The 25,778-nt window shown below is 43.9% G+C and overlaps 1 protein-coding gene and 1 long non-coding RNA gene across 2 annotated transcripts in view; one reads left to right on the top strand and one right to left on the bottom strand.

Moving 5' to 3' along the window:
• Positions 1–402: 402 nt before the first annotated feature.
• On the bottom strand, positions 403–3,394 carry LOC147124394 (uncharacterized). The gene is made up of 3 exons (XR_015078193.1): positions 2,768–3,394; positions 2,460–2,654; positions 403–532 (listed from the first exon to the last, which is right to left on the bottom strand). It is a non-coding gene; the product is annotated as an uncharacterized LOC147124394 (long non-coding RNA).
• Positions 3,395–3,803: 409 nt separating this feature from the next.
• The window catches only part of lmnb1 (lamin B1), a 96,983-nt gene continuing 75,008 nt past the window's right edge, over positions 3,804–25,778 (top strand). The window contains exon 1 of the mRNA XM_085986403.1: positions 3,804–4,315. Coding sequence (XP_085842529.1) covers positions 3,957–4,315 — 359 coding nt within the window. The 5' untranslated portion in view covers positions 3,804–3,956. The remainder of the gene's footprint in view (positions 4,316–25,778) is intronic.

Raw genomic sequence — 25,778 nt, 5'->3', positions numbered from 1 at the left:
GCCATTTAGGACAGAGATGAGGAGGAATTTCTTCACCCAGAGAGTGGTGAACCTGTGGAATTCTCTACCACAGAAGGCAGTTGAAGCCAATTCATTAAATATATTCAAGAAGGAGTTAGATATATTTCTTAAGGCTAAAGGGATCAAGGGATATGGGGAGAAAGCAGGGACAGGGTACTGAGTTTGGATGATCAGCCATGATCGCATTGAATGGCAGAGTAGGCTCAAGGGGCCGAATGGCCTAATCCTGCTCCTATCTTCTATGTTTCTATGTAAGTACTCGCTGTCAAGGCTCACATGAAGAACGAGTCTGTAGGTGAGGTGCCAGAGAACTACCATTAGTTTTAGCTGTCTTCAGGAGTGGAAGGGTAAGAGGGAAATTGATCAGAAAAACTGGAGAAGAAAAATACAAAAAGGGAAAATGTTTATTACAAAGATTAGATTTTTAACAACTCAATACAGGTGAGCACCACATGGGTCCTTCTGTGATGGATTTATAAAGCTTGTAGATTCTCCTGCACATAACACACTCCTGTAGGAAAAAAAATTGAAAATGTTAGAAATAAAAAATAAAAAGTACATCCTGGAAATGCACAAGTTTAGCAGTATCTATAAAGATAAAAGACGGGTAATGATTCAAGTGTAGATCCTTCATCAGAACCTGTTGCACATGGTTAGCCTGACCATCCGACTGAGCATTTTCAGAATGTTCTTATTTTACTTGGTTTCATTGCTCATTCTGTGTGAGTTCAGGTTACATCGTTTTACAGCACAGGAACAGGCCATTCGGCCCAGCTGCTCCATGCAAGTATTTATGCTCCACCCAAGCCTCCTCCCACCTTACTTCATCGCACCCTATCAGCATATCCTTCTATTCGTTTTACCCGCATGTAGTTATCTGGCTTCCCCTTAATACATCTATGCTATTTGCTTCAACCACTCCATGTGGTAGTAAGTTCCACATTCTCACCACTCTGAGGTTTCTTCTGAATTTCTTATTGGATTTATTAGTGACTAAAATATATTTATGGTCCCTAGTTTTGGACCCACCCACAAGTGGAACCATCTTCTCTACATCTACCCTATGGAATCCCTTCATAATTTTTAAAAACCTGACTTCTCTTTTCTGAAGAGCCCCAACCTGTTCAATCTTTCCTGACAGGGGTTCACTCATTTTGTAATTATTTTCTTATACCGGAACTGCGCAGTAGTTAATCTCAAAAGGTGAAAAGTAAAACTTAAGAAAATAATTTGCAAGATGATTAGCCTGCTAAAAAATGCTGGTGAATTGGCATCATAGAATGGTTACAGCACAGAATGAGGTCATTCGGCCCGTCGAGCCTGTGCTGGCTCTATGCAAGAGCACTTCAGCTAGTCCCACTCCCCCCGTAGCCCTGCAAATTTTTTTTTCCTTCAGCTACTTATCCAATTCCCTTTTGAAAGCCACGATTGAGTCCACCTCCACCGGCAATGCATTCCAGATCCTAACCACTCGCTGAGTAAAAAAGTTTTTCCTCATGTCGCCTTTGGTTCTTTTGCCAATCACCTTAAATCTGTGTCCCCTGGTTCTCGACCCTTCCACCAATGGGAACAGTTTCTCTCTATCTACTCTATCTAGACCCTTCATAATTATTAAAAATAACAGATAATTAGAAAATATTTTATGCTTTCTTATTATTGTGTTTCGTAGCGGTTTGTTACAACTGAGTGGCTTGCTAGGCCATTTCAGAGGGCAGTTAAGAGTCTGGAGTCACATATCGGCCAGACCAGGTAAGGACGGCAGATTTTCTTCCCTGATTAGTGAACCAGCTGGGTTTTTACGACAATCTGATAGTTTCATGGTTACCATGACTGATACTAGCTTTTTATTCCAGATTTAATTATCTAGCTGCCATGGTGGGATTTGAACTCACGTCTCTGGATTACTTGCCCAGTGACATTACTACTGTGCTACCACTCCCAGTTTGGTACAATGCACTTTGCTCCATTTTCTGTGTGCCTGGAACGGGTGATATTGTTTAACCTCCTGTATTTTGTTCTGACATAAACTTGGGACCTTCTCATCTCTTTTATAATTTATAATTATAATTTATAGAATCTGTTATAATTTATAGAAACAGCACTCAACATAAATAAAGTGGGAAAACAATTGTTCAAAAAATATATACTTGGAGAAAAATCTTAAATCATCAACTGAAGATTGATGAGGATATTATTTCTTGTTGGCAAATGTTCCTCTTCGTTATTTCATATCCACACTCTCAAATTTCACATATTTGCACAAGTTACATGAGTTGCATTTGGAACTTTAGTATGGTACTTACGTTCTCTTATAAACACAAAAATATAAAATTAATAAAGGCAAGTTTATAGACTTGGTGTTTAACCCAGTGGTATAGCAAAAAGTTGCCCTCGTTAAAAGTAATCTGACTCCAAGTTCTTACTGTGTCATATGGTACCTCTCAAAAGACGACTGCAGATTTACACGATCCATTGCGGTAGCGGGCGGTCGTTCGGCCCGACTGCCTGCCTCTCTTCCGCGGCCATGTTCACGCCTGGGTGGCCCTGGAGATAGAGCACGCGGTGTCCACCGGCACGCTTGAGGCCTTCCGCGACCGATGGGTGCCGCAGGGACTGGAGTGCATCACCACCCCCTGGAACCAAATTTTAACTTAACATAACTTTAAATGAAACTTAATAAATTAAGTTACAGTTTATTTGTTTTTGTGTGCACCAAAAAGAATACACCATCCGTTGCATTACTCACACAGAAACTTTTGCCTTAAAACAGGAAAGGTGGTCTCATGCACTAAACCAAAATTGAAAAACTATCGACACTTTTTATAGGCTGGATAATAACTAGCCTATTATCTTGGGCAGTGATTCGTTTATCTCCCAAAACCCGAGCAGTGCAAAAGAACCATACCAGCAGTGAAGAGAAGGCTCTTAGACCTGAACACGTCGATTGATTTGTTTTTCTACTGACGCTGCCTGACCTGCTTACTATTTCCAGCCTTTTCTGTTTTTGTTTTCAGATTTCCAGCATCCGCAATATTTTGCTTCTTGTGAAAAGAAACAAATATTTTCTAATTCTGGGTATTTCATTTATCGTGTTTATAATCGAAGGTGTAAGCCATTTACAATAGGAGGAAACTCGTAACAAAAACAGAAAATGCTGGAAATGCTCAGGTCAGGCAGCATCTGTTCACTATTGATTTCTGTGTACATACACCGTAAGATTGAATCCATTTATTTTGTCAGCACGAGAAACAGATTTGAGAACCTGTTCGAATAACATTTTAAAAATTGAAAAAAAAACCTCTTCTAACCTTAAATCATGCACATTTTGTTTAAAATAATTAAGACTAATCTATTGAACTTCTTCAGCTCTTCCAATCTCATCATCCTTATCTGGAGAGCAAGACCTAATATTTGTTCAGTGGATATCGCTTCAATGTGAGCTGATACTGGGACTGTATAATTGAATAAGCAGCTTCACATCGACAGCAATCACCGCAGAAGTATTTACTCAAAGAAAACAAAAAACCCTAAACCATCAGACCGGATTTTACAAGTACGAATTCACCATAGATTGCAGCCTGGTTATCTTAGTTTGTAGGAAAAGAAGAAAAATACACTCGATTATACAGTGATTTAGAGTAAAAACGATACTTTCAAACTTTGCTACCGCTGGCGATGTTGGAAGGACCGGTCTACTCTCACGGCACAATTGGCCCACAGACGGTCACGTTGTGCATCTCAAACGCTAAAACGAGGAGCCATTTTAATAGCCGAGCCAGTGAATGAGGAAAGGAGCGCGGGCACAGACTGGGAGCAAGAAGAATCAGGTGCTCGCGCTTCTCATTGCTTTGATTTTTTAAACTTTATTTTGCTCGCTCACCTCTGCATTTTTTGCAAACTACCTTTATTTTAAGAAAAGCAGTTCTGCGGAAATTATGGCGATGGCTACTCCAAAGAGCCAGCACCGTACTAGTGGCCGGAGTGCAGCCAGCTCACCGCTCAGCCCGACCCGCATTTCCCGACTGCAGGAAAAAGAGGAGCTGAGGAACCTCAATGACAGACTCGCCGTCTACATCGACATGGTGCGCTCGCTGGAGTCCGAGAACAGTGTCCTACAGCTGCAAATCTTCGAGAAGGAAGAAGTGACTACCCGAGAGCTGACCGGCATCAAGGAGCTGTACGAGAACGAGCTGGCGGACGCTCGCAAATCCCTGGATGAGACCGCCAAAGACAGAGCGCGTTTGCAGATTGAGCTGGGGAAGGCCCGCGGGGACTACGACAACGTACTGCAAAAGTAAGGGCGACTGAAATTCACAGTGCAACCTGTTTTTACGGTAAACTGTAGTTTAGGTGGATAAACCTGTACTTTAGGTCTTCGCCTATATTAGTAAAATGTTACCTGACGTGCCCCCCCCCCCCCCATATGCGTATGGTGGGTCAAAGGCTAAAATGCATATGTATATTTGCACTTTTTTAAATATAGTGTTGAACTGTAGTCTGAAGGGAAAATCTTTTACGAAATTGTGTGTACTTTGGAAAATCCACGTAAATTGTAGATTGTTTGTTTATTATAGATGGATCTCTTGTCTCGTGACTATTTACGGTAGTGATATAGGGTTGATTCTTGTTTATCCAGACCGGGCTCTCTCGAAGGCAAATTGTACGTTCTTTTTAATCTATACAATTCTATCTTGTCTCTTTTTAAAATTAAGAGTCGAGGCGGTGGATGGACTAATGTTTGCGGTAAACTACAGTGGCATTTAATTACTTGATTTAAAGAGTTGGTTGATTTATATTGAACGGGTTTTACAGTACACGAAATTTCCACTTTTTTTCTATCAATCCGTGTGCAGATACTACCCGAGCTCCATGCGTGTTGAAATGTATAATTATAGGAACTTATGACTTGAATTAAGTGACACTCAGACTTCACATCAGACTATAATCGTTAATTAAAGCTGACCTCAATCACGGATGTCACCTTCACTGTTGGAATTATCTTTTTTTTAAATATAATAGCCCGTCGGGTGTAACTGGCGCTGGTTGAATGGACCAGTTTGTCACCAGAATACTACAGGTTGACCATATATGGGCTGAAGGCGGGTATCTCTCTCCCCTGATATGGGGAGGGGGAGAGCCTTCTAAATCTCTTTCACAAATATCATACCCGGCAGTCTTTTTTTTTCCCCCCCTTGCACCATTAAACCATGAAGGGTGTGAGGTCTGCAATAAACGTAGTTTTTATGCGCCCGGGAATCTGTTTGAGGAAAATGGTGAATGTGAGCTGGACAATAGCCATCTGCCCGCCCCGGATCTGTCGCGTGGTCGCGCCGCTGTGCAGACAAAGAGCCGTTCCATTCATCCAGGGTAGCCGGGGACGGGGTCCCTGCGAAACACCAAGCCAGTCTCGTTTATTCGATTCTAATGGTTACAATTATTAAAGCGATATAAATGGCAACGTTCTGAAATGTCTTGAATAAGAACAATGTTGCACGCAGGGTTATAATGTAACCTTTCCCGTTTGCTGTGCTGTGTAGGTTAGCAGGGCAGCGACAAAGGCCGGCTCACCAGTAATTGAACTTCTGTGTGTTGACGACAAAGAAGCTTCTTCAGTGCTGTGGGGGGATGATCGCTGTCTGCCATTTTTTGGTATCGTCTTAACGGAGGAGACCTTTTCCTTACTTAATAGGCTATCATGGCACACTATTTTACAATTTCTACCAAAAAAACGTTTTTTTCCCCATTCTTGTAATGGCTACAAGATATGGATTTCTGTAAATGGCTAAGAGCTCGGATTTATTTTCTGTTCCTTCCCTTCTATCTTTGATCAGCTGCTTTTCTATCTTCTCCGCAGAAGTTTCAGTTCAAAGTTTAATTGCTTGAAAATAATTCCTTATCGGAAGATAGATGCAGATAAGGAAGGCTGTTTGGCACACGGTAGCGTATCCAGTCATAGTTTATCCATCCATTCAGAAAGATTCCAGTCCCTGCACCCAATGTCACTGTCTAACTGTGTCCTAAATGATTCAAATGTCTTTACTTCCACTAACCTACTGGAAGTCTGTTGCAACTTGTGACCACTCTTTCTAATGAAGACCACAATCATGGTTCAAAAAAGTGTTCTGGCATTACCTTTCCTAATACATGCACATCATGAGTGTCTAACATGTATACTTAAATTGATTCCTTGCTTTCAAGACTTGCATTTATATAACGCCTTTTTTAATATAAGAATACATCCCAATGCACTTCATAGGAGTCTATTAACATCTCTACATCCCTAGATTGCTTTCACTTTTATACTTAGTCACTTCAGCATCATTTATGGGTTATGTAAGTTCTCACATTTTACTTACAATATAAAATGTATCACACTTAACCACTTTGAATTTCACTAGTCTGTGCACTTAATGTACTTAACCCACCTTTTTTTGTAGGTTCTGGAAACCTTCAGATTCAACTGTTTTTCATGCTTGACTAATTTACTGGAATTTTTTTGAGGATGTAACTGGTAAAATAGATAAGGGAGAACCAGGGGATGTGGTGTATTTGAACTTTCGGAAGACTTGATAAGGTCCCGCATAAGAGATTAGCATGTAAAGTTAAGGCACATGGGATTGGGGGCAAGGTATTGACTTGGATAGAGAACTGGTTGGCAGACAGAAAGCAAAGAGTTGGAATAAACTGGTCTTTTTCCGAGTGGCAGGCAGTGATTAGTGGGGTACTGCAGGGATCGGTCCTTGGACCCCAGCTATTCACAATATATATTAATGAACTAGACGAGGGAACTAGATGTAATATCTCCAAGTTTGCAGATGACACAAAGCTGGGTGGGCGTGTGTGCTGTGAGGAGGATGCCGAGAAACTCCAGGATGATTTGGTCAGGTTGGGTGATTGGGCAGAAGCATGGCAGATGCAATATAACGTGGATAAATGCGAGGTTATCCACTTTGGTGTCAAAAACAGGAAGGCAGATTATTATCTGAATGGCAATAGATTGGGAGAAGGGGATGTGCAACGAGACCTGGGTGTCCTTGTGCACCAGTCGCTGAAGGTAAGCATGCAGGTGCAGCAGGTGGTTAAGAAGGCAAATGGTATGTTGGCCTTTGTAGTGAGAGGGTTTGCGTACAGGAACAAGGATGTCTTGCAGTTGTACAGGGCCTTGGTGAGACCACACCTTGAGTATTGTGTGCAGTTTTGGTCGCCTTTATCTGAGGAAGGATGTTCTTGCCATGGAGGGAGTGCAGCGAAGATTCACCAGGCTGATACCTGGGATGGCAGGAATGATTTATGAGGAGGGCTTGGGTTGATTGGGCTTATACTCATTGGAGTTTAGAAGAATGAGAGGGGATTTCATTGAAACTTATAAAATTCTGACAGGAATGGACAGACTAGATGCAGGAAGGATGTTCCTGATGGTCGGGGAGTCCAGAACCAGGGGTCACAGTCCAAGGATAAGGGGTAAGCCATTTAGGACAGAGATGAGGAATTTCTTCACCCAGACAGTAGTGAACCTGTGGAATTCTCTACCACAGAAGGCAGTAGAGGCCAATTCATTAAATATATTCAAGAAGAAGCTGAATATATTTCTTAAGGCTAAAGGGGTCAAGGGATATGGGGAGAAAGCAGGGACCGGGTACTGAATTTGGATGATCAGCCATGATCTCATTGAATGGCGGAGCAGGCTCGAGGGGCTGAATGGCCTACTCCTGCTCCTATCTTCTATGTTTCTTTCTACCCTGCTCTTTTGGTTTGCTGTCGTTTGACTTTGCATGCAGTACATGTAAAGTATGGCTTCAGTGATGATGTGCAACAAGGCAACGCTAGTACTCTCAGAAGTTTAGGTGAGGATATTTTGAAGAATGCAAAATGCAAGCTACTTTTTATATTTCACTCCAACATGAGTGGGAGAGACACAATGTATTTAAATATGATTTTGCATAGTTAACTTTAATATGGTGTTTCAAACTTGAGGCAAGGTAAGAAACCACAAGCAAGCAGTTTCTTTCCTGATGTTCCTGGCCTTGATTTTTAGGACCGTGCATGGTATCTTGTATATACTTACATATAAGATAAGATTAAAAACTTTCCTAGGTTTGGGACTAAAGGCCATCTTGTACAGCTCAGCTCTGAATTTTTTTAAAATTGGTAGCTGGAGCCTGGATTGAAATCTCCATCGCTACCAATATCCTAACTAACATTTTTGATTTTGTGACTGCACTTCTCAACATTCTGCTTGCCAGTCTCTCCACTTCAACCATCCAAAAGTACACGTTATCCAGAATGCCATGGCTGTATCTTCAACTGCAGTAACCATTTACATTTACCTCCTTGCCAAACTTCACAAGTTTTCCATGTTCTGGAGAATAAATGTTAAGATTCTCTCTATGGCCTCTTTTTTTTTTTCTACTCTCCGGCCTTTTGTCCCTTGAAGTGGTCTCCAGTCCTCCACCTCACTCCTCGTTCATCTCTCCACCATCAGTGGCTGTTCTTTCAGCTGCTTTGCTGTTGCCCTCTGGAATCTCCTCCCAAGCACCTGTGCCTTGCCACCTCTCCCTGCATTTTGAAATGTCTAATATTCTCCTTCAACCGTGCTTTTGTCCCATCCTTGCTTTCCTCTTTCCTCCCCAAATTAGGCTCATTATCATCAACTGCCCTATAAAGCATGTCCAATGGGTGCTATACAAATCTAAATTGTTGGGAGGGAAGAGCTGACACTTTAATATCATGGCACTGGAGAAATGGCACTAGCTATTACAGTCAGGTGTTGAGCTACTGCTTCAGTGCTGTGATTTTTAAAATGGTAATTCTACCTGCCAACTCTGACTTCAGTCCAGCCTCCTGTAGCTGACTTGAAGTGTGGGTTACCCCAGCCGGATAGATTTAGAGAAAGTAGCCATATGAGCCAATTGGAGGAGAGTTGCTATTTAAATATCACTGGTTGAGGAGCGAAAGGGAAGAGAGTAGTAGCGTAATGGTCAGAAATTGTGCTTTAGGCACTTCAGGTAAAGGGAAAACTAAAAGATATAAAGTGATCAATCCAGGAGGGAGAAATAGGAAACTTGAGTAAAACATTAAGAGCCGAAGGACAGGCTAGGGTTTGTGGCCCAAATAAGCGTTCTTTAAACAAATGCACGGAGTATAAGGAATAAATTGAATGACCTGCAGGTGCGAATTCAAATTGGAGGGTATGACATGGGACCTTATCGAAAGCCGTCTGAAAGTCCAAATACACCACCTCCACTGGTTCTCCCTTATCTATTTTACCAGTTACATCCTGAAAATTCCAGTAGATTAGTCGAGCACGATTTACCTTTTGTAAATCCATGTTGACTTTGTCTGAAATAACAACAGAAAATGCTGGAAAAACTCAGCAGGTCAGGCAACATCCGTGGAGAGAAATTTGAGTTGACGTTTCGGGTTTGACCCTCCTTTTGAAGAAGGGTCAAACCCGAAACGTCAACTCAAATTTCTCTCCACGGATGTTGCCTGACCTGCTGAGTTTTTCCAGCATTTTCTGTTGTTATTTCGGATTTCCAACATCTGCAGTATTTTGCTATTGACTTTGTCTGATCCTGTCACTGTTTTCCAAGTGCTCTGCTATTACATCTTTTATAATGGACTCTAGCATTTTCCCCACTACCAATCTGTAATTCCCTGTTTTCTCTCTACCACCTTTTTTGAATAGTGGGGTAACATTAGCTACCCTCCAATCCATGGGTACTGTTCAACATTCAATGGAATCTGGAAAATGATCAGCAATGCATCTACTATTTCTACGGCCACTTCCTTAAGTTTTAGTGGGGAGTTTTAACTTCCTTCATTGTCACTGGGTCAAAATCCTGGAACTCCCTACCTAACCGCACTGTGGGAGTACCTTCACCACACGGACGGCAGCGGTTCAGGGCAGCGGCTCATCACCACCTTCTCGAGGGCAATTAGGGATGGGCAATAATTGCTGGCCTTGTCAGCAACGCCCACATCCCATAAAACAAATTTAAAAACATATATAATCTTTGCTACCTTTGTCAGCAGGCATCCATAAATATATTTTCTCTCTGTACTCTTATTTCAAAAATACATTGTTTTGTTTCACTGAGTTACAGGAACAGGAGTAGGCCATTTCCCTCGAGCCTGTTCCGCCATTCAGTGAGATCATGGCTGATCTGCGACCAAAGTCCATATACCTGCCTTTGGCCCATATCCCATAACAAAAATCTATCAATCTCAGATTTTAAAATTAACAATTTTTCTAGCATCAATTGCTGTTTGCAGAGGAGTTCTAAACTTCTACCATCCTTTGTGTGTAGAAGTGTTTCCTAATTTCACTGCTGAAACAGCTGGCTCTAATTTTTAGACTATGCCCCTAGTCCTGGAATCCCCAGCCAATGGAAATAGTTTCCCTCTATCTACCCTATCTGTTCCCCTTAATATCTTTAAACTTTGATCAGATCACCCCTTAACCTTCTAGGGAATACAACCCTAGATTGTGCAATCTCTCTTTGTAGTTTAACCCTTGGAGTCTGGGTATCATTCTGGTAAACCTACGCTGCACTCCCTCCAAGGCCAATATATCCTTCCTAAGGTGTGGTGCCCAGAACTGCTCAGTTCTCCAAGTGTGGTCTAACTAGGATTTTGTATAGTTGCAGCATAACTTTTACCCCCTTGTATTCTAGTCCTCTAGATACAAAGGCTTGCATTCCATTAGCCTTTTTGATGATTTTCTGTACCTATTCATGACATTTTAATGATCAATGAACTTGCCCCCACACCCCCCCCCCCGGCGAATAATTGAGGCCCCAACACCAATCCCTGCTGGACACCACTAGTCACATCCTACCAATTAGAGTACCTCCCCATTATCCCTACTCTGTCTCCTGCAGCTCAGCCAATTTCCTAACCAAGTCAATAAATTACCTTCAAAAAGGTGTTCTATAAATGCTTCTACTTAGTTAACAGTCTCATTTGAGGGATTTTATCAAATGCCACATAGAAACATAGAAACATAGAAGATAGGAGTAGGAGTAGGCCCTTCGAGCCTGCTCCGCCATTCAACGAGATCACAGCTGATCATCCAAACCCTAGCACCCGGTCCCTACACCGACAGCCATCCCACCCAAGCCCTATCCCCGTAACCCCACGTATTTAATCCCCCCCGAACACTAAGGGCCAATTTTTTATCATAGCCAATCAACCTAACCCGCACATCTTTGGACTGTGGGAGGAAACCGGAGCACCCGGAGGAAACCCACGCAAACACGGGGAGAATGTGTGTGGAGTTTGCACAGTCACCCGAGGCCGGATTTGAACCCGGGTCCCTGGCGCTGTGAGGTAACCGTGCTAACCACTATGCCACCGTGCTGCCTGGTAGTCCATATAAATAACCACTACTTTGAATTTTTTGAAGAGCTGACTAAAGTAATCAGGTTTGTCAGGCATGACCTACCTTTCACAAATCCATGCTGGCTCTGATTCGTTGAATGTCATGGGGCAGTGGTTAGACTCTCGCTTGTTGGAGATAGTCATTGCCTGGCACTTCAGTGGCGCAAATGTTACCTGCCACTTATGAGCCCAAGCCTCAATGTCGTCCAGGTCTTGTTGCATGCTGGCATGGACTGCTTCATTATCTGAGGAGTTGTGAATGGTGCTGACTTTATGTTGGAGGGAAGGTCATTGATGAAGCAGCTGAAGATGGTTGGGCCTAGGACACTGCCCTGAGGAACTCCTGCAGCGATGTCCTGGGGCTGTGATGATTGACCTTCAACCACCACAACCATCTTCCTTTTGTGTTGGGTATGACTCCAGCCAGCCCCCCCACCCCCCAACTTCCCATTGACTTCAGTTTTACTAGGGCTCCTTGATGCCACACTTTGCCCTTGACATCAAGGCAGCATTTGACAGTCACTCTCACCTTGCCTCTGGAATTCACTCTTTTGTCCATGTTTGGATCAAGGCTGTAATGAGGTTGGGAGCTGGGTGGGCTTGGCAGAACCCAAACTGGGCATCAGTGAGCAGGTTATTGATAACTCTGTTTCTCTCTCTCTACTGAAGTGCTAACGTTTCAGGTCAATGACCCTTCGTCCGAACTGGCGAAGGGTCATCGACCTGAAACGTTGACTGTTTCTCTACAGATGCTGCCTGACCTGCTGAGTATTTCCAGCATTTTCTGTGTTTATTTCAGATTTCCAGCATCCACAGTATATTGCTTTTGTATCGGTATTGTTGTGATCTGCCTCATCGGAACAGGAGTAGACCATTCAGCCCCTCAAGCCTGTTCTGCCATTCAGTTAGGTCGTGGCTGGTCTGTATCTTAACTCCATCTACCCACCTTGGCTCTAACTCTTTAAACCCTTGCCTAACAAAAATCTATTAATCTCTGTTTTGAAATTTCCAATCCACCCCTCCCCCCCCCCCCCCCTCCCCCCAGCCTCAACAGCTTTTTGGGGGAAGAGTTTTCCAGATTTCCACTCCCCTTTGTGTGAAGAAGTGCTTCCTGACATCACCCTGGCTCTAATTTTAAGGTTATGCCCTCTTGTTCTATTAGTGCAGAGAGAGAAATTATTTCCTCTATCAAATCCTCTAATCATAAACATGTGAATTAGATCACTGCTTAGTCTTCTATACCTAAGGAAATGCAACCAGTCCCCTCAAATTTACCCTTTTAGCCCTAGTATAATTCTGGTGAATCTGCTGTGCACGGCCTCCAAGGCCAATATATCCTTCCTGAGGGGTGGTGCCCAGAACTGAACGCAGTCCTTCAGATGGGGTCTAACCAGAGCTTTGAGTAACATAACTTCCACCCATTTATAATCCAGCCCCCTTGGCACCATGGCCATTTATTGTACTGACGGCAAAATACTAGTTTAATTGGTTGTCACATAATAGATTATACTCCATGCATCCTGGGGATGATTTGCAGCTTACCTCTGCTTTACTAGTGGCTCTTAGACTTACTGCTTCATGTACCTCTAGGTCAGCTCAGCTGTGATATGTTGGACAATTTTTCTCCTCTGTCTTTGCTCTCCAGCAAAAGAAGGTAAAGAATGCCTTTGGGATTCTGGGGTTATTCCAGCTTCTATAGAACAAGTCAAAGTGCTCTACTAAAATAGAACTGCTCAATCATAGTATTGACCCTACAATATTTTTTATTTTTATCACCTTTTGCAGGAAATTGTCTGGCCTCTGCTTGGTAACTCATCCATGCCTCGTTACTTCCAGATTTGAGTGTTCAAATGTTGTCCTGGTTGACCTCCCAACCTCCATAAACTCCAACTCCTCAAACTCTGCTGCCTGTATCCTATTTCATACCAAGTCTCACTTACCCATTACCCCAGTCCTTGCTGACTTACATTAGCTCCCAGTCTCTCGACGTCTCAAATTTAATGACCTGGAACCGACTGCAATGATGATATTGGCAACGGACACCATAAGTTAGACTCCTGTGCTCCCCAATCCTCCAGAGTTTAATTCACACCACAATTTGCTGGAAAAAAGTATAATGCGCCTCGGTGAGCATAGCGGTAGATTGGGTGTGGCACATCTAAGGTACCGGGTCCTGATCCAGGTTGGAACAACAGGTTTAACAGATGTATTTAGGAGGAATAGCTCTGATCTGATAACATGGGGCTGGCTTGCAATATGTATGGACAGAATGTCCAGGTCAGGTTTAATTTGATTTAAGTTTCTACTGAAACTATATAAATTGGCACTAAGAAGGGACTTGCATGCATGGGGTTGTCTCCGAAACTGCATATGCTTCCTTAGCCATATTTAATTACCGGTTGCAATCCATGCTTAGCACACAAGTTCAATCAATTTTAATCTAAACATACCGTAGGGTGGGTGGAAATCGGAACCTGCTTGGCTGTCAAAACCTATTGCATAATTGAGATTTACAATTCAATAAAGTTCCTAGAACAAGTCAGTAAAAATGTTACTCCCAAGCAACACATTTTACTGATTCTGTAATGGTCTAAGTGGTGGTCACAGTGGCGTCAATTCAGCAAATTCAATCACTGCATTGATATTAATAAATTCCACTTCCATAACCTCGCCCGTCTCTGCCCTTGCCTCACTCGGCTTATCCGCTGCTTCAACCCTCATCCATGCCTTTGTTACCTCTAGACTTGACTATTCCAACACACTCCTGGCTGACCTCCCATGTTCTACCCTACGTAAACTTGAGGTCATCCAAAACTCAGCTGCCTAACTCGCACCAAGTTCCGCTCACCCATCACCCGTGTGCTCACTGACCAACATTGGCTCCTGGTGAAGCAACGGCTCAATTTCAAAATTCTCATCCTTGTTTTCAAATCCCTCCATGGCCTCGCCCCTCCTTATCTTTGTAATCTGCTCCAGCCTGTCTCTTTTTCTTTCTTTCCCCCCCCCCCCCCCCGAGATATCTGCGCTCCTCTAATTCTGCCCTCTTGAGTATCCCTGATTATATCACTCAACCATTGGTGGCTGTGCCTTCTGTTGCCTAGGCCCTGGAATTCCTCTCCGCCCCTCTATTTCTCTTTCCTCCTTTTTAAGACGCTCCTTAAAACCTACCTCGTTGACCAAGCTTTTGGTCATCTACCCTAATTTCTCCTTTTTATGTGGCTCTGTCATTTTTTGTCTCAATACTCCTGTGAAGTGCCTTGGGATGATTTACTATGTTAAAGGCGCTTTATAAATACATGGTAGTAATAGATGTTCAACTGTTTCGGCAAGTGGTCTGTGGAGCAGCGCGAAGTCCCAGCAAATTGTGGTATCATGTATGTAACGGCATAAGTCGCTCACACCATAATTTCCTGCACTGTGCCATAATGCTGTAGATGTGCCATTACTATAGTACCATTTTTCAAAATGTTTACCACATCACCGCTATTGTAAAGTTTGATGCAAAAAAGTTGATTCTTGAAATGTAATTTTGCAATATGTGCTATAAATAGTATATTAAGATTGTTGTATGCAGTTTATCCATTTGTTAATAACATACTGTAGTCTTCGAGGTTCTTCAATGTGCACTCATATTATGGATACTGTACTGTGTACTCCTCTAGACCTGACTCACTCTCTCTCTCTCTCTCTCATGAAAGTTCTGGGAGGAAATTAAATTTTGCTCAATTACTACACAAAATCCAGAAATTTACTGGTGCACAGTGGTAGAAATTGATTTTGATGGTCCCTAGATATTTTACAGGGGGGGAAAAAAAAGTCTTGAAATGAAAAAGATTGAATCTTTGTCTTGATTCTATTGTATGTACAAGTTTACTAATGTAAAGTTGTTCAGGTGCATCTTGTATGTAAAAGCTTTGTTAGGGGAATATGTATGCAACATGAAGTTGGTTATTTTGCTTTCCAGTATGACAAAATAATAGGGGTTGAGGGATGTAAAAAAACTTGCACGAAGGGGGGGAAAAAAACTTGACAGGTGGACATTTCAAGCTGTTGGCATAACCAGAGTGTGGCTGTAATCTCAGCTGTTGCCTCAATGTTTGGGGGAGGGGATCCTTTAGTATAGTAATTTAGGCACTGTTTTAATTCAGTCTGACATCTGTAACATTAAACCAAGTTCCAAATAGTAGTGCTCCTTTTGTCTTTAATTCATCAGATGTTGATGGACAAAGCAGCTGCAAACTAGAAGAACCAACTGCCTTATTTGACAGATGTTTGCATAATGTCTGTTCTATCCAAGGAGGTGTACTGACTAAAGCAGTTGTGCTCAAAACACTTGCTATCCACCTGTTGATGCCTAATGTTCTCCATAACAACTTGTGGGATTAATTTATACTTAATTGAGTGCCTTTTGTAATCTCTTTTTATCAAAAGAAAATTTGCTGATTTAGAGTATATGTAATTTGAAAGCTCTGGAAACTGACTTGTAGACGATTGTCACATCTAAATTGGTGTCCTGATTAGGCACCTAAATTAAATATTGGTGTTCCTTCTTCCCTTTCTTCCACTGGCCCAGCCAGTTAAGACAGGGTTCTGGAGTGGCACACATACCTTTTTTAGGAACCAAGGGTCTGAGTTTTGGACTGTACAACAGTATGTGGGGGTGGGCATGGGGAGGGCAGGGATTAGGATGACATTTTAGACAAGACAAAGTTTACTGCACTAAGTATTCAAATGAATATCAAAATCAGATAAAAACCTTCTGGTCTGTATGACCTGCATGCCACAATGAGCCAACAGGAGAGGCCTCTATTTTGGCTCATGCACTTAATAGTTCACAGTAGTGACAAAAATCAGTTTGTTCTACAAAAATGGAACTCGAGTGGAAATTGTCAACAAATTTAATGCTAAGTTTTGGTCCCTGCTGTTCATTACACAAAAGGTGTGTGCCTGTGTCTCCTGTGTATTCTGAGCACTTGAAGCTGATTTTATTTGACACATTTAATGTTTTTTAAACCAATTCTGTACATGCAAGGTAATATTTTTTATGTGCAAGTTTTTTCTGATTTAATTGCCAACCTTTAGGCTGCTAAAAGGATATATAACTATTAGGTGCTTTAGTAACCATTTTGGTTGCTGGCATAAGAGCGTTTCAGGTAGCTCGGGAGCAGTCTGGCAACCTATGTGACTTGGATAACTTGGTATCGTTCTCCTGAGTCGAAAGGTTGTGGGTTCAGCTTCATTCTAGGACTTGAGCATGTAATCTAGGATGACACTCCAGTGTAGTATTAAGGGAGTTTTATACTGTCAAGTATTGTCCTTCTGGATGAGCCATTAAAGTGGAGTCCCTTCTACCTGTTCCAGGTGGATGTTGGAGCCCTGACATTTGAATAGCAGGGAGTTTTCCTGCTGCTCCTGGACAACCATCCTCCCTCAAACAACACTTGCCAATAACCAGTTAACATCTTGTTGCTGTTTCAGAGATCTTGCTGTCTGCAAAATGGCTGCCGCATTCACCTACATAAAAATGATTTAAAGTAAGCCATTTTAGCTGCTTCTGAGGCATGAAGTAAATTCAAGTTTTTTTTTCCTTGTACTGTGAATGATAGATGTGCAAGCAGCAGTGGAAAATTATAGATGTCTTCTAAACCCAGCTCTCTTGTATCCAGTATTGCCAACATCACCGCCTCATTAAATCAGGAGACAAACTCTTAATCATGAGATTTGGTATAGAAATCGTGGTTTTTTTCCAAACATAAACCAATATAGATTGACGATTGGTTTATAAACCTCCATTAGTGGCTTTATTCCCTTTTCCTTCAACCACCTAAAATTAAATGTTGCATTCCACAGCACCTCAATCCTTTGTGTAAACCTTGGCTGGAATTATGCCGGCATTCAGCGGAGGGGATGGGTTGCGGGTCAGCTGTTAAATTTAAAATGATTGACAGCGGGTCGGGAGCCCACTGTCAAAAACATGCACACTGGACTTTCCCAATGTCTGGTTTGTCAGCACTGAGCAGACCTCTGCAGTGGGGGAGGCAATTAAAATCATTAGTGGCTTGTTTACAGCCACTTATCTGGTTTTTTTCCCAGCTTTTTGGATTTGACCAGTCGCCCACCAGTTTCCTGCTGTGCCTGGCCCTTGTCTGTAAAGCTGATGCAGGAGGTCACTGGCCATTGAATCGGCTGATGTGTTGACCGCTTCAAATGTCAAGTCAAAGCTCCCAGCTGATTGAGACATGTTCTCTTAACCACCAGCTTTTCCAAACTGCATTTCTACTACAGATTCAGGATGTTGCAAGTCTTTACACAAGTCTCCATTCAGTCTGATTTTATTACCTCTCCCACCATTGACATCGCTTCTGTCATCTCTACTTCACCATCAGCATGGGTGCCCTTGAATCTCACTCTCACTCTCTCACTCCTTGGTCCTCAGAATCCCACCACGATCAGCCCCATCACCAGCAACACCAATAACAACACCAACCTTCTCCGCAATCACCTGATTGCTGCCCGGGATGGCCTCTGGTCACATTTACTTCACTTGATGCTGTATACCCTGGCTGCCACGTGATGTGCCAGGTTGGCACCACCCAACACCAACAACGTAAAGCATCCCTACAATGCCCAAGCCATTCCCTTTCACACTCCTCAGCATTGCGGGGGGTACCGCTATGTCTCGCCATTCACTGCAACTCACTAAGTCACTTCCACAGGTGCACACAAATCTGTCTGTTTAAAATAAAGGTTTCAATGTTTGACACCATTAACAGAAACTTTACATGAACATTGGCTAAAACACCCAAGTTGCTAGCCTTTTGTGTTAGTTGGTATGATTGCACTAAGATGAGTGTGAGGGGTGGCTAGTGAGATGGGGATGTGATAATGTAGATAGAGAAGGTTGGGTGGAGATGCAAGGTAAGTTGGTGTGAGTAAGGATGTGCAGCAGTAGGGAAGGAAAGGCAGAGTGCTGGGGATGTGATGAGAGGCACAGCAGGGTGAGGTTGAGTGTGGCTTTGCAGTAATGTTTTGTGATCTATTGAGATCATTGAAAGGTTTGTGCCACTGCACCCAGGTCCTCCTGACCCCATAGCTTGTACCCTCCACTGTAATGTGCAACCAGGCTGCTTTGGTGTCCTGGGGAGGTCTCTTCTGCCCATGGGAAGGGAAGAGGACCTCTGTGCTGTGATGCCCTCCATATGCTTATAGAGGGCGTCATGAGAGAACCTGGGTGCAGCCGTGCATCTCTGTGCAGTCATTGTCGGTGTTTGCAGCACCTCGGTGCTGTAGAACACTGACCGCATAAATGTCAAACTAAATTTGGGCACGGTCCCTTTTAAGGAAACCATTTACACATCAACCGAAGTCACCAGACCCACTTCCTTCAATTGGCCGGGAAACTCGCCGGACAGGCTTAACAAACCCAATCATCGGAAAGTCACAGCAGGGTCGGGGCCTGCCACTGACTACGTCCACCGAGGTTTGTAAAATCACGGCCCTTGTGTTCCCTTGCTCGAGAACCCCCAATCACTGGAAACCTGCCTCTTTCTACCTACTCTGTCCCATCTCCATTATTTTAAAATATCTCAATCAAATTTAATCTCTGTTCTTAAGTTTTTTTTCCAAGTCTGTCTTCATAGTACGATAAATTTATTTGCACAAAGGGCTGTTGGAACATGAAATGCTTTGCCACGGTGAGTGGATTGAAGCAGAGAACATTGCATCTTTTAAAGAAAAACTGTATAAATATTTGAAGCGGGGATTTGTTTTTGGATTGCTCTTTCAAGGAGCTGACACATTCATGATGGGCTGAATGGACTCCTTTGCTGTCTGTTTCTACAGTGACAATGACACACATGCTGATTTCGGCCAAAGATTAAAGCCAATAAATCTGAGGGCCTGCCAGTTACTGAACACTGATGGGAGTTGGAACAAGGGACTCGCTCTAAACCATAACCTGTTGTTCTGAATCACCTGCTGACCAACTGGCTGCATGTTTCCAGTTATTGAGCACTGTTGTCTAAATCGTGTTAACCCAAATGACCAAGGGACGACTGTAATGCCCAGTAATCGGGACACCGAATAACGCGGCAACAGCACTACTGTACCTGCTCTCCGCACATGTGGTCCCGGGCGGCACTCCTGGGATGCCTGAGCATGATGTGCGGATGAAGCTGCAGACTGTGATGTCGCTGTAAGTCGGGCCGCACAGCTCACATTGCCAGCGTGGGGCTGCGCACCCAGCTCCCCCACCAGCTTCAGATGCTTCTCCTGCTTGTGGTGGGCTGTGGCCGACATGCTGGGGGAGGGGCGGGGGGCAGCGGATAGCGGCTTAAACTTTTTCTTCAAGTCTGCGTGTTTTTCTTTTTTTTCCCCCCCCTCCCCCAACAAAAAACAACAAATTTAGGCGTTCCCTCAAGTGATTGATTTTTACTTTAAATCGTGTCTCAATGGAATCGTGAGTTGGCAATACTGTGTATCTATTATGTGAGCCTTATTTTTCCTCTGGAAACAGTTTCCAATGTGCAGCTACCACTGAAGGAAGGCATGTGAACTTTACAAGAACAACATTTTCTATACACTAACCTGGATCATAATTCAGCAATTATTCAATATCCTGTTGATTTTTGACTTGACGCTTGTACTTCAGTATAAAATGTACATATTTCTATAAAAGGATTGGTGAATGTGCAATGGTATGCGAGGAATGTGGTAGGTGGTGAGAAGCTAGATTACACTTCCTTGGGAAGCCAGTTTGTAACAGGTTATGCAAAGGTCAGATGGAAATTGTTTTTCAGACCTCCCAAGGGATCCTTATTTTGTATGTACTGAAATCTGAACGTATTGGGTGTGCTAAAGAATAGTCAATTACTGCTTTCACTCCCCATATAGATTTAGAAATCTGTTCAAGTTAAATGTGCTGATGGGGTTAGTAGCAAATGGTGACTCTTCAGGATGGGAACAAAGTATACACTTCATTTGTCCATTATCCATCTTTGGTAAAAACCGAACATTATTCTAATTTAGGTGAAGCATTCATATCCCCTGAGAAGTAATGAGGGCTGATTTTTGCTGGCACGGAGCGATGCTCGCAGGAAGCGCCACATGGGAAATCATGGGCCAATCGTGACTGATCCCCTTTCCAGTAATTTAAATGGATAGCAAATCATATGCCTGATCTGTACTTTGGGAAAGGATCTGTACTTTGCCAACCAGCACCCCCTTGTGTCTTTAAACCGATTCCCCCATCTTCCCATTGACTACTATTTTAAATTCTAAAACCCTACTTCTGGTACCAGAATCCAAGGCCGTCCGAATGCTATTCCTGAATGGACAATGGCTATATTACAACAACTTGTATTTATATAGCGCCTTTAACATAGTAAAATGTCCCAAGGTGCATCACAGGAGTATTATGTGGCTCCGTGCCAATTTTTTTGCCTTTTTATAAGGATAAATTTGGGCAGATGACCAAAAGCTTGGTCAAAGAGGTAGGTTTTAAGGAGCGTCTTAAAGGAGGAAAGAAAAGCAGAGGTTTAGGTAGGAAATTCCAGAGCTTGGGGCCGAGGCAACAGAAGGCATGGCCACCAATGGTTGAGCGATTTATGATCAGGGATGCTCGAAAGCAGAATTAGAGGAGTGCAGATATCTTTTTGGGGGTGTTGTGGAGCTGGAGAAGATTGCAGAGATAGGGAGGGGCGAGGCCATAGAGGGATTTGAAAACCAGGATGAGAATTTTGAAATCAAGGTGTTGCTTAACCGGGTGCCAATGTAGGTCTGAGAGCACAGGTGAATGGGAATTAGTGCGAGTTAGGACATAGGCAGCCGAATTTTGGATGACCAAGTTTACGTAGGGTAGAACATGGGAGGCCAGCCAAGAGTGCGTTGGAATAGTCAAGTCTAGAGGTAACATAAGGTATGGATGACTTTCAGCAACGGATGAGCTGAGGCATGAGCGGAGACTGGCAATGTTACGGAGGTGGAAATAGGCGATCTTAGTTATGCCACGGATAGTGGTCGGAAGCTCACTTAGGGGTCAAATGTAATACCAAGGTTGCGAACAGTGTAGTTCAGCCTCCGACAGATGTTGGGGAGAGGGATGGGGTCAGTGGCTAGGGAGCAGAGTATGTGGCTGGGACCGAAGACGATGGAATTGGAGAAAATTTCTGCTCATTTTAGATGTAGGATAAGCAGTCTGACAATTTAGAGACCGTGGAGGGGTCGAGAGAAGTGGTAGTGAGGTAGAGCTGGGTGGCGTCAGCATACATATGGAAACTTACACTGTTTTCAAGTGATGTTGCCGAGAGGCAGCATGTAGATGAGAAATAGGAGGGGGCCAAGGATAGATCCTTGGGGGACACCAGAGGTAACTATGCAGGAGCGGGAAGAGAAGCCATTGCAACTGAATCTCTAGCTACGATTTAGCTAGATAAGAATGAAACCAGGCGAGTGCAGTCCCACCCAGCTGGATGATGGTGGCGAGGCATTGGAGAAGGATGGCGTGGTCAACCATGTCCAAGGCTGTAGACAAGTCAAGGAGGGCGAGGAGTGATCTTTGTCAGTCACAAAGGATGTAATTTGTGACTGAATGCTGTTTCGGTACTGTGGGGCGGAAACCTGATTGGAGGGATTCAAACATGGAGTTGCGGGAAAGTTGGACACTGATTTTGGAGGTGACAACATGTTCAAGGACTTTGGAGAGGAAAGGGAGGTTGGAGATGGGGTGGTAGTTTGCAAGGACGGAGGGGCCAAGGGTTTTTTTTTTTTTTGAGGAGAAGGGTGATGACAGCAGATTTGATGGAGGGGGGACAGTACCGGAGGGGAGAGAACCATTAACCATGTCAACTAACATGGGAGCCAGAAAAGGTTGTTTGGTGGGAATAGGGTCGAGGGAGCAGGAAGTGGGTCTCATGGACAAGATGAGTGCAACGAGGTCATGAGGGGAGATCGGCGAGAAACTGGAGAAAGATGTGAGGCTAGGGCAGGGAGGAACCTTTTAAGGAAGTTTGTCCCGGTGGGCTAGGGGAAGGAAGGGAAGTGGCAAAGGCAGCTGAATGGATGGTCTCCATCTTGGAGACAAAAAGGTCCATGAGATCCTCCCACTTGTCTGAGGTGGAGGAGACTGGAGTGGGGGCTTAAGAATATGGTTAACAGTGGAGAATAGAAGCCAGGGTTTATCTTTGCATTCCAGAATGATTCTAGGATAGTGAACAATTTTGGTAGACGAGAGCAGGACCCAATGCTGCTTTGTGGTCCAGCCAGAACTGGCGGTGAATGGCAAAACCAGTTGTCCGCCATATCCGTTCAAGTCTGCGTCCCTTGGGCTTAAGGGAGCGAAAATGAGTGCCCTACTGGGGGAACGGCCAAGGTGAGAGCGAGTAATTATTTTAATAGGGATTAGGGCATTAAGCGTATGGTTGAGCAGATTGAAAGCTGCAGAAATGTCGTGGTGAATGCAAGGCCAAATGCTGGACAGTTGTGATTTCGTAAGTGCTGCTGGAAGAGTATTTTTCCAGGGGCGAACACCGAAGGAAGTAGGGTTGGGGAAGGGGGATGTGTGTGGAGAGTGATACGAGGAAGTGGTCAGCGAAGGCCTTCTGTGATTGACATAATAGGATTAGCAAGGTCGAGGGGGTGGCCGTGAATATGTGTTGGGGATTTTACATGGAGCGAGAGATTAAGGGAGGATAGGAGGGTAGTAAACTCGAGAGAGAGAGAATATGATGAATTGAGGTGGAGGTTGAAATCACCAAGGATGAGAAGTTGCTCAGTGCAGAGGCTGAGGGAGGAAAGCAGTGAAGGTCTCTTGGTAATAAAATTTTTATGGTACTTGGGCGGGCAGTAGAGAACGAGAATTTTACATGGTGAGAGGGATGGAATAAGGTGAGATACTCGAAGGAGAAAGTGCTAGAGGAATAGGGGGACAGACCAAGGTGTGATTGGTGATGAGAGCCACACTGCCACCATGGTTGTCCAAGTGGTGGAAGGTATAGCCAGGCGGGGAGGCTTCATTTGAGGGTAAGCTGTCATCACCCCTCAACCAAGTTTCCGTCAGGGCCATGATGTCGATGCAATCATCCACGATAAGCTCATGGATGGCAAGGGCTTTGTTCACAAGTGAACGGACATTCTGGAAGGAGATGCGGAGAAGGTTGTGATGGCTGAGCCACTGCCAGCGTCCACAAGGTCAGTGCTGGGAGAGGTGTGTTGGATGGGGAGTTGATTGGCATGGTTAGCGGCCAGTAGGCGCGCTGGGCGGGCGGGAAGGTCGACATTCATGCTTTACTGGGTACACCTGTACTAACCCCCTGACTTGACACATAGTTATGGTAAATTGATAAGTGGACATTGCCCTCAGATGTCGATCAGTCACCCACAAGGGACGTTTCCCCTTGGCAATGCGCTGCAGGTTTTCACTGGCTTGTTCCATTAACCAAGATCCATACATTACACAAACATCATTTCGCACAGCCTCATTAGAGGCATTCAGATCCTCCTTCAATTTGATTCTAAATAGTTAACCACGTCCTGCAGATGACTGGTCATAATTTGGTCCTCCTTCAATTCCTCTTGTTCTCGACCATTCATTTTATTCAGCATTTCCCTTCAATGATTTCTAACTGCCTGTGTGGATTGATCCAAATCAAGGCTATTAACGAGGGAGGTTAAAAGTAGTAGTAAAAACAGTAGCTGCATCATTTATTGGACCCCGTCGTGTTCTGATATGGTCCCCTTTAACCCCGTAACTGACATTGTTTTCTTCAATGATCTCAGTATTTTCCCCAAAGTTATTGTTAAATCCATTACCATCCCCTGAGCTCTTGCGATATAGCGGCTCTAATTTCGATTCCACCAGTGATATGCTGGCCCTTTCCCAAAATCCCTCTATTAATTCCTGCATTATTCTTTCATATAACCGTGCTGTTTCTGGTTTGCACCAGTTTGGCAGTCCCACCTCGGTCAGATTTAATATCATAGGTACCACCTCCATGATGCACATCATGGTACAATATCTTCTCATAGAGTCATAGAGTTTTACAGCACAGAAAGAGGCCCTTCGGCCCATCGTGTCTGCGCCGCCCATCCATCCCTGTCCAGTCTAATCCCATTTTCCAGCATTTGGTCCATAGCCTTGTATGCAATGGCATTTCAAGTGCTCATCCAAATGCTTCTTGAATGTTGTGAGGGTTCCTGCCTCTACCACCCTTTCAGGCATTGAGTTCCACATTCCAACCACCCTCTGGGTGAAGAAGTTCCTCCTCAAATCCCCTCTAAATCTCCTGCCCCTTACCCTGAATCTATGCCCCCTTGTTATTGACCCCCCTACTAAGGGGAAAAGTTCCTCTTTATCTACCCTATCTATGCCCCTCATCATTTTGTACACCTCAATCAGGCCCCCCCCTCAGCCTTCTTTGCTCCAATGAAAACAACCCCAGCCTGTTTAGTCTTTCTTCATAGCTGAGGCGCTCCATCCCAGGTAACATCCTGGTGAATCTTCTCTGCACCCTCTCCAAGGCAATCACATCCTTCCTATAGTGAGGTGACCAGAACTGCACACAGTACTTCAGCTGTGGCCTCACCAGCGTTTTGTACAGCTCCATCATAACCTCCCTGCTCTTATATTCTATGCCTCGGCTAATGAAGGCAAGTATCCCATATGCCTTTTTAACCACATCTACCTGCTCTGCTGCCTTCAGGGATCTATGTACATGTACACCAAGGTCCCTCTGTACTTCCTAGGGTCCTACCACTCATTGTGTATTCCCTTGCCTTATTTGTCCGTCCAAAATGCATCACCTCGCACTTTTCAGGGTTAAATTCCATTTGCCACTTTTCCGCCCATCTGACCAACCCGTTTATATCGTCCTGTAGCCGGAGGCTTTCCTCCTCGCAATTTACCACCCCACCAATTTTCGTGTCATCTGCGAACTTGCTGATCATACCTTTTACATTCTCATCCAAATCATTTATGTAGATCACAAACAAGGGACCCAGCACCGATCCCTGAGGTACCCCACTGGACACAGGCTTCCAGTCACAAAAGCAACCTTCGACCATCACCCTCTGCCTCCTGCCACTCAGCCAGTTTAGGATCCAACGCGCCAAGGCACCCTGGATCCCATGGGCTCTTACCTTCTTGACCAGTCTCCTATGCGGGACTTTGTCAAAAGCTTTACTGAAGTCCATGTAAACCACATCCACAGCATTTCCCTCATCCACCCCCCTAGTCACCCCCTCGAAAAATTCAATCAGATTTGTCAGACATGATTTACCCTTGACAAAGCCATGCTGACTATCCCCGATTAATCCTTGCCTCTCCAAGTGGAGACTAATTTTGTCCCTCAGAATTTTTTCCAATAATTTCCCTACCACAG

Source organism: Somniosus microcephalus, chromosome 1 (assembly GCF_052327205.1).
Source record: "Somniosus microcephalus isolate GS21.2 chromosome 1, FLI_Smic_1.0, whole genome shotgun sequence".
Taxonomy (NCBI): Eukaryota; Metazoa; Chordata; class Chondrichthyes; order Squaliformes; family Somniosidae; genus Somniosus; species Somniosus microcephalus.
The sequence above is the reverse complement of the archived record's forward strand: the minus strand, read 5'-3'. Positions and strand labels throughout refer to the sequence as shown.